The sequence below is a fragment of the Gavia stellata genome, chromosome 8 (assembly GCF_030936135.1).
Source record: "Gavia stellata isolate bGavSte3 chromosome 8, bGavSte3.hap2, whole genome shotgun sequence".
Classification (NCBI taxonomy): domain Eukaryota; kingdom Metazoa; phylum Chordata; class Aves; order Gaviiformes; family Gaviidae; genus Gavia; species Gavia stellata.
In genome coordinates, this window is record NC_082601.1 from 22808923 (window position 1) to 22823571 (window position 14649).

Below are 14649 nucleotides of genomic sequence, written 5' to 3' on the forward strand. Positions count from 1 at the left end.
AATTCTCAAGTTATTCCAAATTAAAAATTGTATCTCTCATCTAGTTTAAAAAAACCCCAGAACAACAAAACCAAAAACCGCAGAACTTGAAGCTGTAATTTACCGAGTAAGCGAGGGTTTCACAGGTTTTAGGTTTACCTGCTGTAGGGGGGCTTGGTTTAACAACCGTCCACAGCAATATAGGTGTTACCTTGTACCAGACAAAACTAAGACGCGAGGAAAAGCTGCAACTACTACGTGTTCCAACAACTCGGAGCACTCCGCCCTCCTTCACAACACGCTCACAAACGCCAGGCCGTTGGCGTTGCCCAGGCTGTGCCACCGGGCCGGCCTCAAGGCACGACGGCCAGAGCGGGAAAGGCGCCAGGCGGGCGGTCGCCGGCTACCACTCAGCTCAGCGCCACCCGCGGCCGCTCCCTCAGCGGAGGCGGGGGCGGGGCTAGGGTAGGCGGGAGAGCGGGCGGCCCCCCTACGTGCAGCGCCGCAGCCAATCCCGATCGCTGCGGGAGCGCGAGAAACCGCCCCCGTTGCCACGGCGGCGCGCGGGCTCGCCGGAGGGAGCGGGTCGGCAGCCATGAGCGCGGTGCTGGACGTGCTGTGGGAGGACAGAGATGTCCGCTTCGACATCTCCCCGCAGTGAGTGTCGTTGCCCTGTCCTCCCCTTACAGCAGGGCTTTCGGACCCGCCCGGCGTCTGTCAGTAGGCTGAGCGCTGCCTCTCAGCAGGCTGAGCGCGGCCGCCATTGGTAGCGCGCTGCATGCTGGGAGCCTTCCCACTGAGTCTGCTGGGGGGGGTGTGTTTTCCTGGCGGGGCGGGAAAAGGGCTGTGTGGCCTTTGAGGCTCCGGCGGGCTGGCTGGGGAGTTCTTGGTAGGTGGGAGTCTGGTCACCGTTTCCAAGAAAAGAAGAAGAAGGTTGCGCACTGGAGGACTGAGGGAAAGGTGTTGTTTTCTCAGCTGCCTCTAGCGTTACCTGGCGCGGAGAAGTAAAAACAAATTTAAGGTGTGTGTCTGAGGGGACGGTACCGGTCACTGGTAACGAGGTGTCCCTGCCGTGATGTTGGCAGCCTGAGCTCACGGAAACGAGCAGTGGCAGTGGAGCCTCTGAGAGGACAGACCTGAAGGGTTGTCACGTACATCCTCGTGGAGGCAGTGCTTCTTCACTCCTCTGGGCCTTGACCTCTGATGAGCTGTCAGCCTTATCTGAGGCATAAAACTCTGGTTTCTGTGGCAGCTACAAATTAGCAGCTGGTTGGTGATGATTTTGGAGTTGGAGGCTAAAAGTGTACTGTCATGCTTCATCTCCCTTCTACTCAGTTGACCCTACTGAGAACACCCCTTGTCCCTCAGATGTGCTGCCTGCAGTAATTTTAGAAACATGAAATTGTATCTTGGATGTTTAAGCAGTTCTGTCTTGTTTTCTTGTAGAATTGTCATGTAGACAGAGCCTGCTTCCATATTTTCTTTAATGCTAATGTTACTATTCTTGCTACCTCCTGTCTAATATCTTTTGTGCTGGTCTGGTGATGTGTTCTTGAGTTAATACCTAGTGTCTCGATCCTGATCTCCACAAGTATCTCATGGAATTCCCCTCCTGATAATGCCTTTTGTTTCTGTCATGCCAATGCACTGAAGAGTTCTGGCTGCTTTACACAATACAATTAAAATACAGCAAAATTGCATGCTACATCTGTTGTTATGTAATTAAGTGGTTAGACCAGTTAAATCAAGCAAAGTACAAAAAAAAAAAAAACCACAAAACCAAACCACACCCTTTGTGGAAAACTTAGCAGACCATTTCACATGTTGGTACGCATCTGATATTTCCTTTGCTGGCATCTGTTCTTTCCTGAGCCTAGCTCCACTCCTTATTACCTAAAAGTACAGCAAAAGGAAACAAACTCTATCCATTAAAAATTATGTGAATGCAACTTTTTTGCTTTTCCCTCCCATTTTCACACACTTTCGCCCTCCTTTGTTGTATAGTTTGCTTGGTCACACTTGCTACATAATTATTTATTTACTGTTATAATTTAATAATATAGCTATTAATATTTTTCATATGCCAGATGTAGCGATAACAATTTCAGATATATAATGTTGATTTGTGTGTATGCGCTAAGCAAAAAAAGGAGAAAGGAAAGCAAAGTGGGGAAATAGAAATGGCCTTCTTTTGGAGGATAAATCTAATATTTTTTTCATTAGGTATTTTTTCTTCTTCTTTTTTTTCTTTTAGACAAATGAAAATGAGACCTGGAGAGGTCCTTATAGACTGCTTAGAGTCTGTTGAAGATACCAAAGGAAACAATGGAGACAGAGGTAACTGCATACTCAGGGAAATTGTACACTTTCTAATATTTAACCTGTGTAGGTTCATGAAAGCCCTGTCTGGTTTCCATTGAACCCGATATCAGTGGTCTGCTGCAGAAAATAAATCCTGACGATTTCACAGATCTGTCTCCCTTTGGAGCATTTTCAAATAGGATCTCTTGTTCAAAGTTATAGAAAGGTGATAATCTTGTCTCAGAATTTGTTTAGAATTGAAAGCCTCATAAGAATAATCCATTTATAAACAATGTGGTGGTCTTTTGCAGTAATCCTCTTTAATGCTTAGTTTTTTCTAGCCTGGTTTAAACTGAATCAGTAAGGAATATATATATAGTGTGCAAGGGCATGAAGCTGCCAGCATGCTGAGATGACCCTTCCTGGGGTTGGATGTGCTGCTGTACAGGGTACAGAATCAAATAAATTTGCATGTGACATAAAGGGGTGAGGTTATTCATGAAGACAGCTGCGATAGTTAACTCACTGCCTTCTCCTTCTCCTCCCCAGAGCAGTTCTGCACTGACTGTGTCTCCACATTTTTACCATAGGCAGGTGGATGTGAAATCAGTAACTGTTCTTGGTTTGGTTTTGACAAATGCTGGTATATATTAGAGGTTGTTTCATTTGTTCCTGGCTGGATTTTCTCTCCTAGCATTCAAAAAAACACAAAACCAAAAAGGGTTTAGTGATTTTTCTCCTGGGGTGTCCTGTGCTTTTCTTCTTTTTTGTATCAAGGGGAAGGAATATTCTGGTGTTTCAAAACTAGAGGTAAATATGTACCACAGAACGGAACATTTAATTTAATGGAAGTTATTCAGATTAAAAATATCTACACTCTTTATTTCCAGGTAGACTGCTTGTGACAAATTTGCGGATTATTTGGCGCTCATTGTCATTGCCCAGAGTCAATCTCTGTAAGTATCATCTCCTGTTAAACAACAGCAAATTTTGTGTTTCCTTTGTGGTGGCATGCTATTCTTTCACCATAGTATTGATTACAGTACAGAATAGTAGTGTCATGTAGTTCTGTTGCTCTGTAAAGTCTGAAATAAACTGTTACTAATGAATCTATTTGTAATATAGGAACTGTTATAGTAATTCATAGCAAAATACTAATATTCAATGTTAATTTCTCAGAACAGAAGTTGAAGAATACTTCAGATATATTTTCCATTTGGCCTATTTGGGATTCAGTTGTTTTTTCTAGAAAGAAACAAAAGTTTGAGTTTCTTCACACCTTGCTTTACTTGTACCTCTTGTTGCTGCCTGTTTATTCACACTCTGTATTGTCGTACAGTTTTTATTCCCCACAAGTACCTGCCTTTCCAAATTTACTATTGTAAGCTCTGAATAAGCTTCTAATTTTAACTGTATGAGTAGCTAGCAGGTCTACTCATATTTAATTTCATTTGCCAAAACAGGGACAGGTTGCACTTACTTTGTACCCAAATTATTTCCAGTGCTTAATTCCCAGTAGCCAGTCAATATTGAAAATCTGTGTTCTGTTCATAACATATATAAACTTATGCCCTCTGCCTGCTTGCTCTTCTGCATTTGCTCTCTCATACATGCATGCACATACAAGTGTGTGCACACAGACTGCTACTTTTATATATATTTATAAAAATTTAAAGGAATTGTTTGCTTGTGTATTTTAAGTTTTAAAATAGGTCTTTTTAGAGGAGATGAGAAAGAAACTCATGGAGTAGTTCAGCTGTATAGAAGCTCAAGGAAGTCTAATCTATGGCTTTTAGAGTTTAAAATACTCTTTAGCTTTCAAGATCATAGCATCATAGAATCATAGAATGGTTTGGGTTGGAAGGGACCTTAAAGATCATCTAGTTCTAACCCCCCTGCCATGAGCAGGGGCACCTTCCACTAGGCCAGGTTGCTCAAAGGCCCGTCCAGCCTGACCTTGAACACTTCCAGGGTTGGGGCATCCACAGCTTCTCTGGGCAACCTGTTCCAGTGCCTCACCACCCATTTAAGATAATGCATTATTTCTTACATTAAGGGAATATATAGATAAAAAAACCATTTTATTGGATGCCATTTTTGACCATTGCTGTTTCTTTTAGTTCTAGAAAATTTCTCATAAGCAACATAGGAAATAGTCTTTTTCTGGTATTTTCATAAGTATTCATTCCATAAAGACTGACCATTCATATCTACATAACTGCTGCCACTTCAGAGCTTTTGGAGAAGCAGAATCTTTCCAAAGTAAATTCTAGTTCTCCTTTAATTATTTTTTTTTTAACCTGGTTGTGCTACTATTGGTATCAGTAACAGGATTGTCATTGACATTCAGATTTAGCTCAGCACCATTTGAGTGCATCCGTTTGTTTTAGGAACGGCTGGAATTGTTTCTGTTTTTATTTTGTATCAGAGCACTACTGTAGAAGAGGCAAAGTGAAATTTATAACTGTTTTTTCCTCTTCTTCTTTTTGTTTCTTCTCCACCTATACTTTCCATTTTGCTGGTTTTTTTCTTTGTTGTCTCCTTAGCTCTTCTACAAAGTATTATATCAATGTAGAAAGTTTTATTTATAAGGGTAAAATTTACGGGCAGCATCGTGATGAAACAGACGTTCTTGAGGCAACAGTCAAACACTGAAACAAGGGAAATTCTGATCAGACATTAGGAGAAAAACGTTCACAATGATGCCAGTCAAACAGTGGAACAGGCCCCCAGAGTGGTTGTGGAATCTCCTTTGGAAATATTCAAAACTCAGTTGGACAGTACCCTGAGCAGCCAGATGGAGCTGGTCCTGCTTTGAGAAGAGCATTGGACCAGACAACCTCCCAAGGTCATTTCCAGCTTAAATTAGTCTTTGATTTTGTGATGAGGCCCAGACCATTAAACACAATGTGTAATTCTCACAAATAACATCCAAAGCTGTGCTACAAAATTCAGTATTGTACTTTGTAATTTTGACTTTTTTTTTTTTGTTCTCCAAACTGTTCTTTTTTTTCTCTCCCCTAACTTTTAGCTGTTGGTTACAACTGCATTATAAATATAACTACAAGAACTGCCAACTCAGTAAGTTTCAAAAAATACTTTTTAAAATAGTAAAAGAAGCTGTAATTCGTTGTTTATACTCATTGCACTATATCAACAATAATCTGAAAGTTTACTTGCAAGAACAGTAATAAAATAGTAATGGAAGTTTAGTTTAAGTTGAGAGAGTTTTACATTTCTATAGGAGTGTGGGTTTAGTCAGTTTCCTAAGGCAGTAAAACTCATATAGTGGCTCTGTTTGGTGATTCTTCTCCCCTCTAGGTAAGTCAAGCGCATGTTGGCTTATTGTGTCTAAATTTAACAAAGGCCTAGAGAGGCACTAATTTTGTGCAAGAAAGCTCTCAAATACATAGCCTGAATTACATGCAACTGCAAAGCCATTTGGTTGGCTTGCAGCAAAGAACTAGCAGGGAGATTACTTAGGTTCCCTGGACAGCCACGTGGTAGCAAAATCAAAAATACTGTTTCAGTCATGATATTGCAAATGTATAGCAGGCAGGCTTCATAAGTTCTACTGTTGATGGAACTCCTTGTTTCTGAAAAAAAACTGAGTTCAGTTGAAGACAGCAGTAGATCAGTGGTAAAATCAGGATTACGCCTTCAGATATACTAGTTAGAACAAGAATTTAGAAAATATGTCAAGATTATATATTGCCTGTACAGTCAAGCTACTATATTGTCAAAATGTTAAATTTCATTTTTTCCTTACAGAAATTACGAGGGCAGACAGAAGCTCTGTATATATTGACTAAATGTAACAATACACGGTTTGAGTTCATATTTACCAATGTTGTCCCTGGGAGTCCCAGACTCTTCACTTCAGTTATTGCTGTACACAGGTAGCATACTTAAAATAGTGTTTGTTCATTTACAAAATTCAGTGAATCAAATATGTGGGATTACTACTGCTGGTGGACCGAGTATATAACTGCCCATATTTAATATTCAGAAAACTTTACCAAAAAGAGAAGAACACTATCTCTGGAAGGAAGGGAGAGAATGATCATAAATTTTAGTACATAACTGTGCATAATGAAAATTAATGTGTATTAATACCAGTCATTGATCAGTTTGTACACCTTGTGTGTATAAACTATCTGAACAAATAAAAGTACAAAAGATCTGATTTCATCGTGCATTTTCTATCTATAATTTCTGTGTATAATAATTTCTGTGTATAATAATTTCCCATCATTTTGGACCATGTAATGGAAACGAAGAGTTAAATCCTGGTCAAAACTCTAATTGACTGCAAAACAGTGGATGTTTCCCACCTAAAGATAAGTCATCTAAACGAATGTGTGCATAATACATTACCATAGGTTTCTATTTAAGAGTTATAGAATGCTGACATACATATATTGGATGTTTGTGACTTAACCAGAACTGAAAAATAAAGGATTCTTGATGTCCATACTATATATAACATGGGACCCAGAAGACTTATGCTTTGCTATAGAGGCTGGGAGATGACTATGTTAAGGAAAAGAAATAAATAGTATATACATGAACAATACAGCAGATAAAAACATATGTCAAAAAAACCTTTTTAATTTTAAAGACAACTTCATTAAGGAAAGCTGAAACATAATGTTTTCCATTGATGAAGTTTTAATAGTACTTTCATTTTTGTGCAACGTGGTGATAAGAAAAGTTGACAATGCACAACATTTCGTCTTGGTGCTAAAACAAACAGTAAAGATAGTAGAAAACACTGAAATGCTAACGTGCTTTTTTTTTTTTCCCCCCCCAGAGCTTATGAAACTTCTAAAATGTATCGTGATCTGAAGCTGAGAAGTGCGTTGATTCAAAACAAGCAACTGAGATTATTACCACAAGAACAAATATATGATAAAATCAATGGAGTTTGGAATTTATCAAGTGACCAGGTATAGTGAAAAATGAGACTACATTGACTAAAGCAAAGTTAAAATGCTTTGGCTTTCATCTAGCAATTGTACTACTATAGTTTTGTAACCTCAAAGGAATTACCCTTAATTCAGTTCATCAGCTGATGCATGCGGAGAAGCTGATCCCATATATTTGCTACCCAGTACAACAAAGTCTCTTTCTGGCAACCTGAAGTCTACATGACTCAGCTAATATTCAAGGAACTAGATATACAGTTCCTGTTAAAAAGATGTATTTATGAGTCTAAAGCTCTGTATCATCCTGAAAGACAGTCATGTTGTTTCCAAAGTACTCTGCTGAACATTTGTATGTTTATGTGCAGCTTTGACTACAGTGTAAGACTATATTGTCTTTTGATTACTGGAAATTGAAAATATTGGAATAACAATCTATGTCTTAAAATATGGAAAAATAAAGACTTTAAGGAAAAAATAGAAAACATTTATATTAATTTACAGGGAATTAGTTGCAATTATTTCCCAGAGCCATGAAACAAAATAGGAGCTGTTACTATTTCTGTCTGTGCATTTTTAGTCCAGAATGGAAATAGGATCCATCCTGACAAGCTAAAAGGTTCTTTCCTCTACATTCCCTTGGCACACATATCCATGGTTGCCTAAGTTTAACCCACATGCCATTATACTTACGCTATATGCCAATTCCAGATCTGTACAGTTAAGAACACTCTCAGATGCTTCATGTACTCCCATGAGGTCTGCTGTGCTGTGATTTGATCGTGCTTTGCTTCAGTAATAGGTACTCCCAGCTATTTTTACCACTCAGGTGCTGTATCCTTTAAAGATTGGATCTTGCTTCCTTGCAATCAATAGAAGCATTTCAACTGGTTTTGATGGGAAAGAATCAGGCTTTTATTGAATTAAATATGAAGCTGTATCCTGCTTGTGTTTAAATGGGTAGCAGTAAGCGTTGTTGTGTTTGGAAAAAAGGCTCTATACTTCAAAGCAGTTCTAACATACCTCTTCTTTAACAGGGAAATTTGGGAACGTTTTTTATTACTAACGTGAGAATAGTTTGGCATGCAAATATGAATGATAGTTTTAATGTCAGCATACCATATCTACAAATTGTAAGTATCTTAAAACAACCATTCTCAGAATGAAATGGCATAAGTTCAAGTCTTCAGTTAAAACTCCCAGCTCACCAAAATTAGTATTTCATGTCCCACAGTCAGGAACGAATTTAGTCTTACCAGCATCAACCACAGGGTGGATTCTTTTTTTGTCCAGATTAATTGGGGGCTTTCATGGGCAGGTACAGATGTTGAAAATGGCTTGTATTTCCAATTTTCAAACTATTTACTATGATGCTTCATGCCACCTACATACACTGGGATTAATGATCTATGAACCTGATGGTCAGAAATGAACTGTTACCATTGTTACCACTTCTGATAAAACCACTTTTTCCTGAAGTTCAGGGGTTCAGATTTGTAATGGTAAATTACAAGGAGGGAATGCTGGTAGCCAAGCTTCCAGAACCAGTAATTGTAATTAGTACAGCGTTAAAAAAAAAAAATATTAAAAAATAGGTAAGGCAGATTTTTATCAAGTAATTCCAAAATGTTTAACAAACAATTTTTACCTCTTTACCATTAGCGTTCAATAAAAATAAGAGACTCAAAGTTTGGCTTGGCGCTTGTGATAGAGAGTTCTCAGCAGGTAAGAAGCTTTAATAGCCTTTTTTCATTGGCTACATTTTTATATATAATAGTTCTCTAATGTTACAGGGCTACTTTTAAGGTACTTAAGAGTGTTCTTTCTGTGTGGTCTTTTGAACCCAGCTTTAAGAAAGTTTTGCACTGCTTAAAATGTCTGTATGTTAAGGTCAATATGGCTGTTGTGAGTTATGGTTTCTCTAAGTGAGGCAACAATAGGCCAGCATGACTAGTTAAAATAAAGTAAAATAACTGTTAAAAACAGTGTCTTCTGACAGATATCTTTGCGATCGAATTACTTCTATACTTAAGACCACTATTTTTAATCTTTTTCGCTTGTGTATCTGTTTTGCTGTAAGAGACAAAATTATTTTTCTTCACTTTGACCTTAATCAGAAATGCTTTTAATGGTGATTTTTTTAAAAAAAAAAAAGTTCAGCTAACTTTATTTACTGTATCTGAAAGCTTCTTTAATAACAACATCCAGATCTAACATTCTAAACATTTGCTGTGTAGCTAGGAATAAATCATTAGTATCACTTCTAAATTTCTCCCACCCTTGTTTGCTTTTGGTTTTCCATGTAGGAAGTTTGTTCCCCATTTATATAATGGGCTAACAGTTAAAGGCTTCTTTACCTCACAGAGAAACATTGTCATTGTTTTTATTTCACCCATGGCTTAAGTAAGTCTGAATGAAAATAAGATAATGCCAAAATACAGATAATGTTTTATTGGCAAACTGAAATTTGCTATCATTAAACTACAAATCCATATCAAGGGGAAAAAGTTGTTTAAATAATAAGCAACACTAATAAATATGTCTTCTTTTTTCTCTGTTTTATAGAGTGGAGGATACGTACTTGGTTTTAAAATAGACCCTGTGGAGAAACTGCAGGAGGCAGTGAAAGAAATCAATTCACTTCACAGAGTTTATTCAGCTAACCCTATATTTGGAGTGGATTATGAAATGGAAGAAAAGGTACTCCACTCATTTATTTTAAATTAGCTAAAATACTATGGTAACAGCAGTAATAAAAATATGTTGAACGTATTAGATATGTGGATTTACTTACTTCAGTGTTTTAATTTGCAGCCTCAACCTCTTGAAGACCTAACAGTGGAGCAGGTTCAAGATGATGTGGAAATAGAATCTGATGAACATACAGATGCTTTTGTGGTAAGCTGCTTCACAGAAAACTGAAAATTAAAATAATTCTTGTTTAGTTATTCAAATGTAAGCAATGTACAGCTGTAATCCTCTCTTAAAGATAGCTACAACTGAACTTTCTGTATTTAAAACACACCTATACACCTTTTATTCAAAATCCTGCTTACTATAGGAATTTATTCTGAGTATGGCTTTTTAACTTAAGAACAAACTATTATTCAAAATAAATAGTAGTAGATATTTAAAGTAACAGTTGTGTGTAGTTTCTCAACACATTAAGATTAGGAATAGCTTGAAAACCAGCAGTGTAATATAATCAAATACATTGTATTAAAACAAGTCTTTTTTCTCTTTGAGCAGATTAATACATGGTGATATCTGTATGCTCAACATTCATCTAAGATTCAAACTTGAAAGGTTTTTAGAAAGGCAGCAATAGTTTTAAGTTATTCCTGACAACCTTTGCACTCATGACAATACCAGTTTAGAAAACTGTATTAGTATCTGTCTCCCAGTATTTCAGGAAAATTTACTTTTAAATGCATGAGGTTGCTTGATGACCTTCTTTCTAGGAATTTCCAGATTTACTGTGCAACCCAATAACACCTGACTACATGATTGACTGCACAGGTAGACTGCACATGTTTTCAACTGCTAGCCTGGACACACTGACAATTGACATGTTTTCTTAATTCATCTTTGAAAACTGGTAGATTAGCAGTGCTGGCACCAATCTTATTTCCACCTTCTTTTCTTTTGCTATCATGTACTGATGCAGATAAGCTCTTGTCTCTTCCTTTGTCTCCTTTTTCCTCACTTCTTGCCTTTTTTTGCATTTTTGCACATTTCCATTTAGTCATCAACATAGTTGAAGACCTACCTTTTTCTTGGAGGTAGCTTCTTTTTGCTCTGTTGGTGTCTTTGTCACCTGGATTAAATAACTGTGCTTTGCATATTTTAAAACAAAAAATGGAAGCTGTAAATTATTAGAAGGTGGTTGCTATAGGGGACATAGATTGTCCAGGACCCAAGGAGTGGCTCCACACCAATATTCCATGACACTTGACGACTATGATGCTGTTTTGTAGAGTCTTGTATAGCTTGAGATCCAGCTGAGCAGGAGAACGCTTTCTTTGCTGCCCCTTGCAAGTCCATAGGGGCAGCTGAAGCAAGATTAGGCTCTTTTTGGTAAATATGAAGATCTAGAGCCTACTGGTCCAGAGACTTCTAGAGCTTGTGGGCATTTTCAGAGATCTGGTTTTCTGAAGAGTTTGAGCCTTAATTTCCACATCCAGAATGGGAAAGATTAGATCTCTTTCCTAGATCTCTGAGAGTTGAAAAATTTGGTTAATTGTTCAGTTACTCTGTGTTCATTTCTTAGATTGAGTATGATGTTAACTGAATTTTGATATTACTTACACATTTTAAGTTAGTTTTTGAAATTGAATAATAAATGCATGTGAGGCAGAAAATGCTAGGGTGCTGTCAGTTTGCCTTCATATTAACATTTTATTCTCTAGAAAGTATTTGTCAGTGTAACAAATGTACTATGAAAATTTTACCATTTCAAAATCTTTGTTTATTATGATGGAAATTTCAAAGATTCGTATTTAATGAAAAATAACATAATCACCAACTCCTGTTAGAACCCTTTTGTAAATTATTTCAACATAGAAAAAAACTCTGATCTTGTTTACAAAATAAAAATAAAAACCATCTAGACTGGTTTGTTGAAGAAAACTTATCAAATACAATTTTGACCCGAAGGAATTATTAGCAGATATGTTTTTAGACTGTTTTTGTTTTTTCCCAAGGTTGCGAGTTCTTTTTTTCTTTCTTTTGCAGGCTTACTTTGCTGATGAAAACAAGGTAAGAACATATTTTTCATACTATCAAATTCTTGTTGTTAAAATGGGATAATAAAATTAAAAAGTACCTTCTGCTTTATTTTATTTTCTCTCATATCTCATGCATTCAAAAAAGCAACATGATCGGGAGCCTGTTTTTTCAGAAGAACTAGGACTTGCAATAGAGAAGCTGAAGGACGGATTCACGCTCCAGGGACTCTGGGAAGTAATGACCTGATTTAGATTGGCACTCGTTTGTTTCCTAAGCAAGCAAAGACTCTCAGTTCTTACTGGGCTTGTGAGATCTGTCGAAGATAATTTAGAAATACCAGAGTAGCAGAGAAAGAACATGCCAAAGCTAAAGAGCAGGCAAATATTAGATAATATGCCCTTAGGATATGTCATAAAGGAAATATTATTCAAAGCCCTTGTATGTGTAAAAGCTTTCTATTTATTACATTGTTTCTGTAAGTAGTGGGCGGACAACTAATATGTAATATAAGAAGGGGCGGGGCCCCAGCTGCTGGTGGAAGCCCTGCCCTGCGCAGGCAGTGACATGTTCCACAAGCCTGGAAGTCCCGCCCTTCCTCTGGTCACACAGTCTTAAGGACCCGAGAAGTCCCTCCTCTCTGTCTGTCAGGCTATAAGGACCTGGAAGTCACTCCCCACTACATGCATGGCAGCTGCCATTATGTAAAATGTCATACCTTATGTTTTCATACTGCTTTGTAATTGGCTGATTCCTGGTTTTGACACACTCTTACCCCAGGTGTTTTCAGGCATGTGACTGGCAGGACCAGCCACTCCATCCTGCTTCCCCCAGAAGGTTGCCACAGCAGGAAGCCCCCTGCCCTAACAACACAGGGTCCGCCATAGTGTTTCAGCCACCATTTTATGGCAGGTAGCCACCATTTTTCATACAATTTCATGACCCATGTGTTTACATACTGCCCTGTGATTGGCTGCCAGGACCAGCTGCTGCCTGCCATTTTACCTGAAAGTATGTCAGAAAGGGAAGCCTCCTCTTCCTACCTACACAGAGACCACCATTTGAGATAGGGCAGTGTGTGGTGTACAGTTTGATGCTCAATTTAAAGTATTAATGTGTTTATACACAGTGATACACTTTCCCATAATGATTGTATCTAAATCAAATTTTCATAACTTGTTTAATGTTGTGCAACATAGAATCATATGCAGAACATTTTGTATTTAGGCGTATTGGCTGTGTCATTGCAGAGGTGCTGTGTTACTGATAACTTTGAAAAAAAGCAATACTGTTCCAAATACTAGTTTTCATGTCTCATAGTTTTGTGAAATGTTCAGCATATATCATTCCAGGTACTTAATTGTAATCCAGATATCCTCATACAGTTTTTTATCTTTTTTTGTTCTGTGTGTTGGTTTATTTTTGCTAGACCACTTCTTTTAAGGAATGATCTAGAAAAAAGTGCACACACAAACAGGTTCTGTGTCTGAGTCATTAGACCTTTACGATGTTATGTGTTAGAGAGAAATGAGTCATTTATTGTTTAAAGGAAGATGCAGCTGTTACGTTTTCTAGTGAGATAAGACCTCTGCGCTATTTTCTGTAAGTGGAAAAAGTCAAATGAGCTCTCCTCTCAGCTGTTGTTTGAGCAGCTGACTGTTATAGTAAACTAACTGTGGTGTGAATATAATTGTGGTGTTTGTAGAAAATCTTTCAAGGTATATATTTTAATGAAATACTACCTATATTGAAAAGCAATCATGTTTTCAATAAATTTTGGTGATGTTATACCTTGTAGATCTTGCATTCAAATAGTTGTGTTTTGATCCAGTTTCCGTTACATTCAAAGAACATTTTACCATATAGGTAAAAAGCATTCTTTATATGGGCAAAATACAGTCCTTCATCAAGGTACATTAAACAACTTAAAATTTCAAATTCATTTTGAATCTGTATTACCACCTTTAATAAAAATCTAAATGTTCCCAGTCTAAATTGTGAAACCTTCAATATATGCATAATTTTTCTAAATTCACATTCACTTTTCAAACTACTTGTCTGATTTGGGGCTTTCTTAGTTTAAATTCAGATTTTTTTTTTTTTTTAGGTTTTTGAAATTACACATCCATTAAATTATGTTAATATGGTGGATTACATGTTTTTCATTCTCTGATCTAGCTTTCCTATGTACTGTTTTCAGTTTAGTTTAACAGCAGTTAACACCATTTCTAGTACAGTCGAATTTAAAAGGATTGATAATGTCTACAGACTATCTGAAATGAAGAATGGTGTTTATTGAGGGGGGAGTGGAGACTTCATTTTAAATTATTTTTGAAAGCAGAACTTTACCTGAATAATGTATATTTTATGTCTGAACAGTAGGGTTTTGTTTACAAAAAATACAACCAAGCAGATATTAAGAAGCAGCTCAAAATGAATTTCAAAGTCTTATTATCAATACCTGAAGAAATTGCAGATGTGGTATAGGTATGTTAAAAAAAAAAAAAAAAAAAATCTTAGAACATAGATAATTGATGCAAAGTTGTGGAGTTTCTTAATATCTTTATGACTGCAGCAATGAAATGTATTAAGCGACTCCGAAGAAGTGAACAGTACTTGCAGCTGACAACTTGATTAATAATATTTCTATTTCAGAATATTTGGTAACATGTATATTTACTATCTTGCTCATAGCTGTCTCACTGAGGGTCAGATTCTG

The 14649-nt window shown here is 37.2% G+C and overlaps 1 protein-coding gene across 1 annotated transcript; it reads left to right on the forward strand.

Annotated features, from left to right (window-relative positions):
• The first annotated feature begins 574 nt into the window (after nt 1-574).
• On the forward strand, nt 575-13653 carry BBS5 (Bardet-Biedl syndrome 5). The gene is made up of 12 exons (XM_059820416.1): nt 575-636; nt 2234-2316; nt 3171-3236; nt 5312-5361; nt 6052-6179; nt 7094-7229; nt 8243-8338; nt 8868-8930; nt 9771-9905; nt 10020-10103; nt 11940-11963; nt 12078-13653. Exons 1-12 carry the CDS (start codon nt 575-577, stop codon nt 12177-12179), a joined length of 1029 nt encoding a protein of 342 aa, XP_059676399.1. The 3' UTR covers nt 12180-13653.
• Nucleotides 13654-14649: the final 996 nt, after the last annotated feature.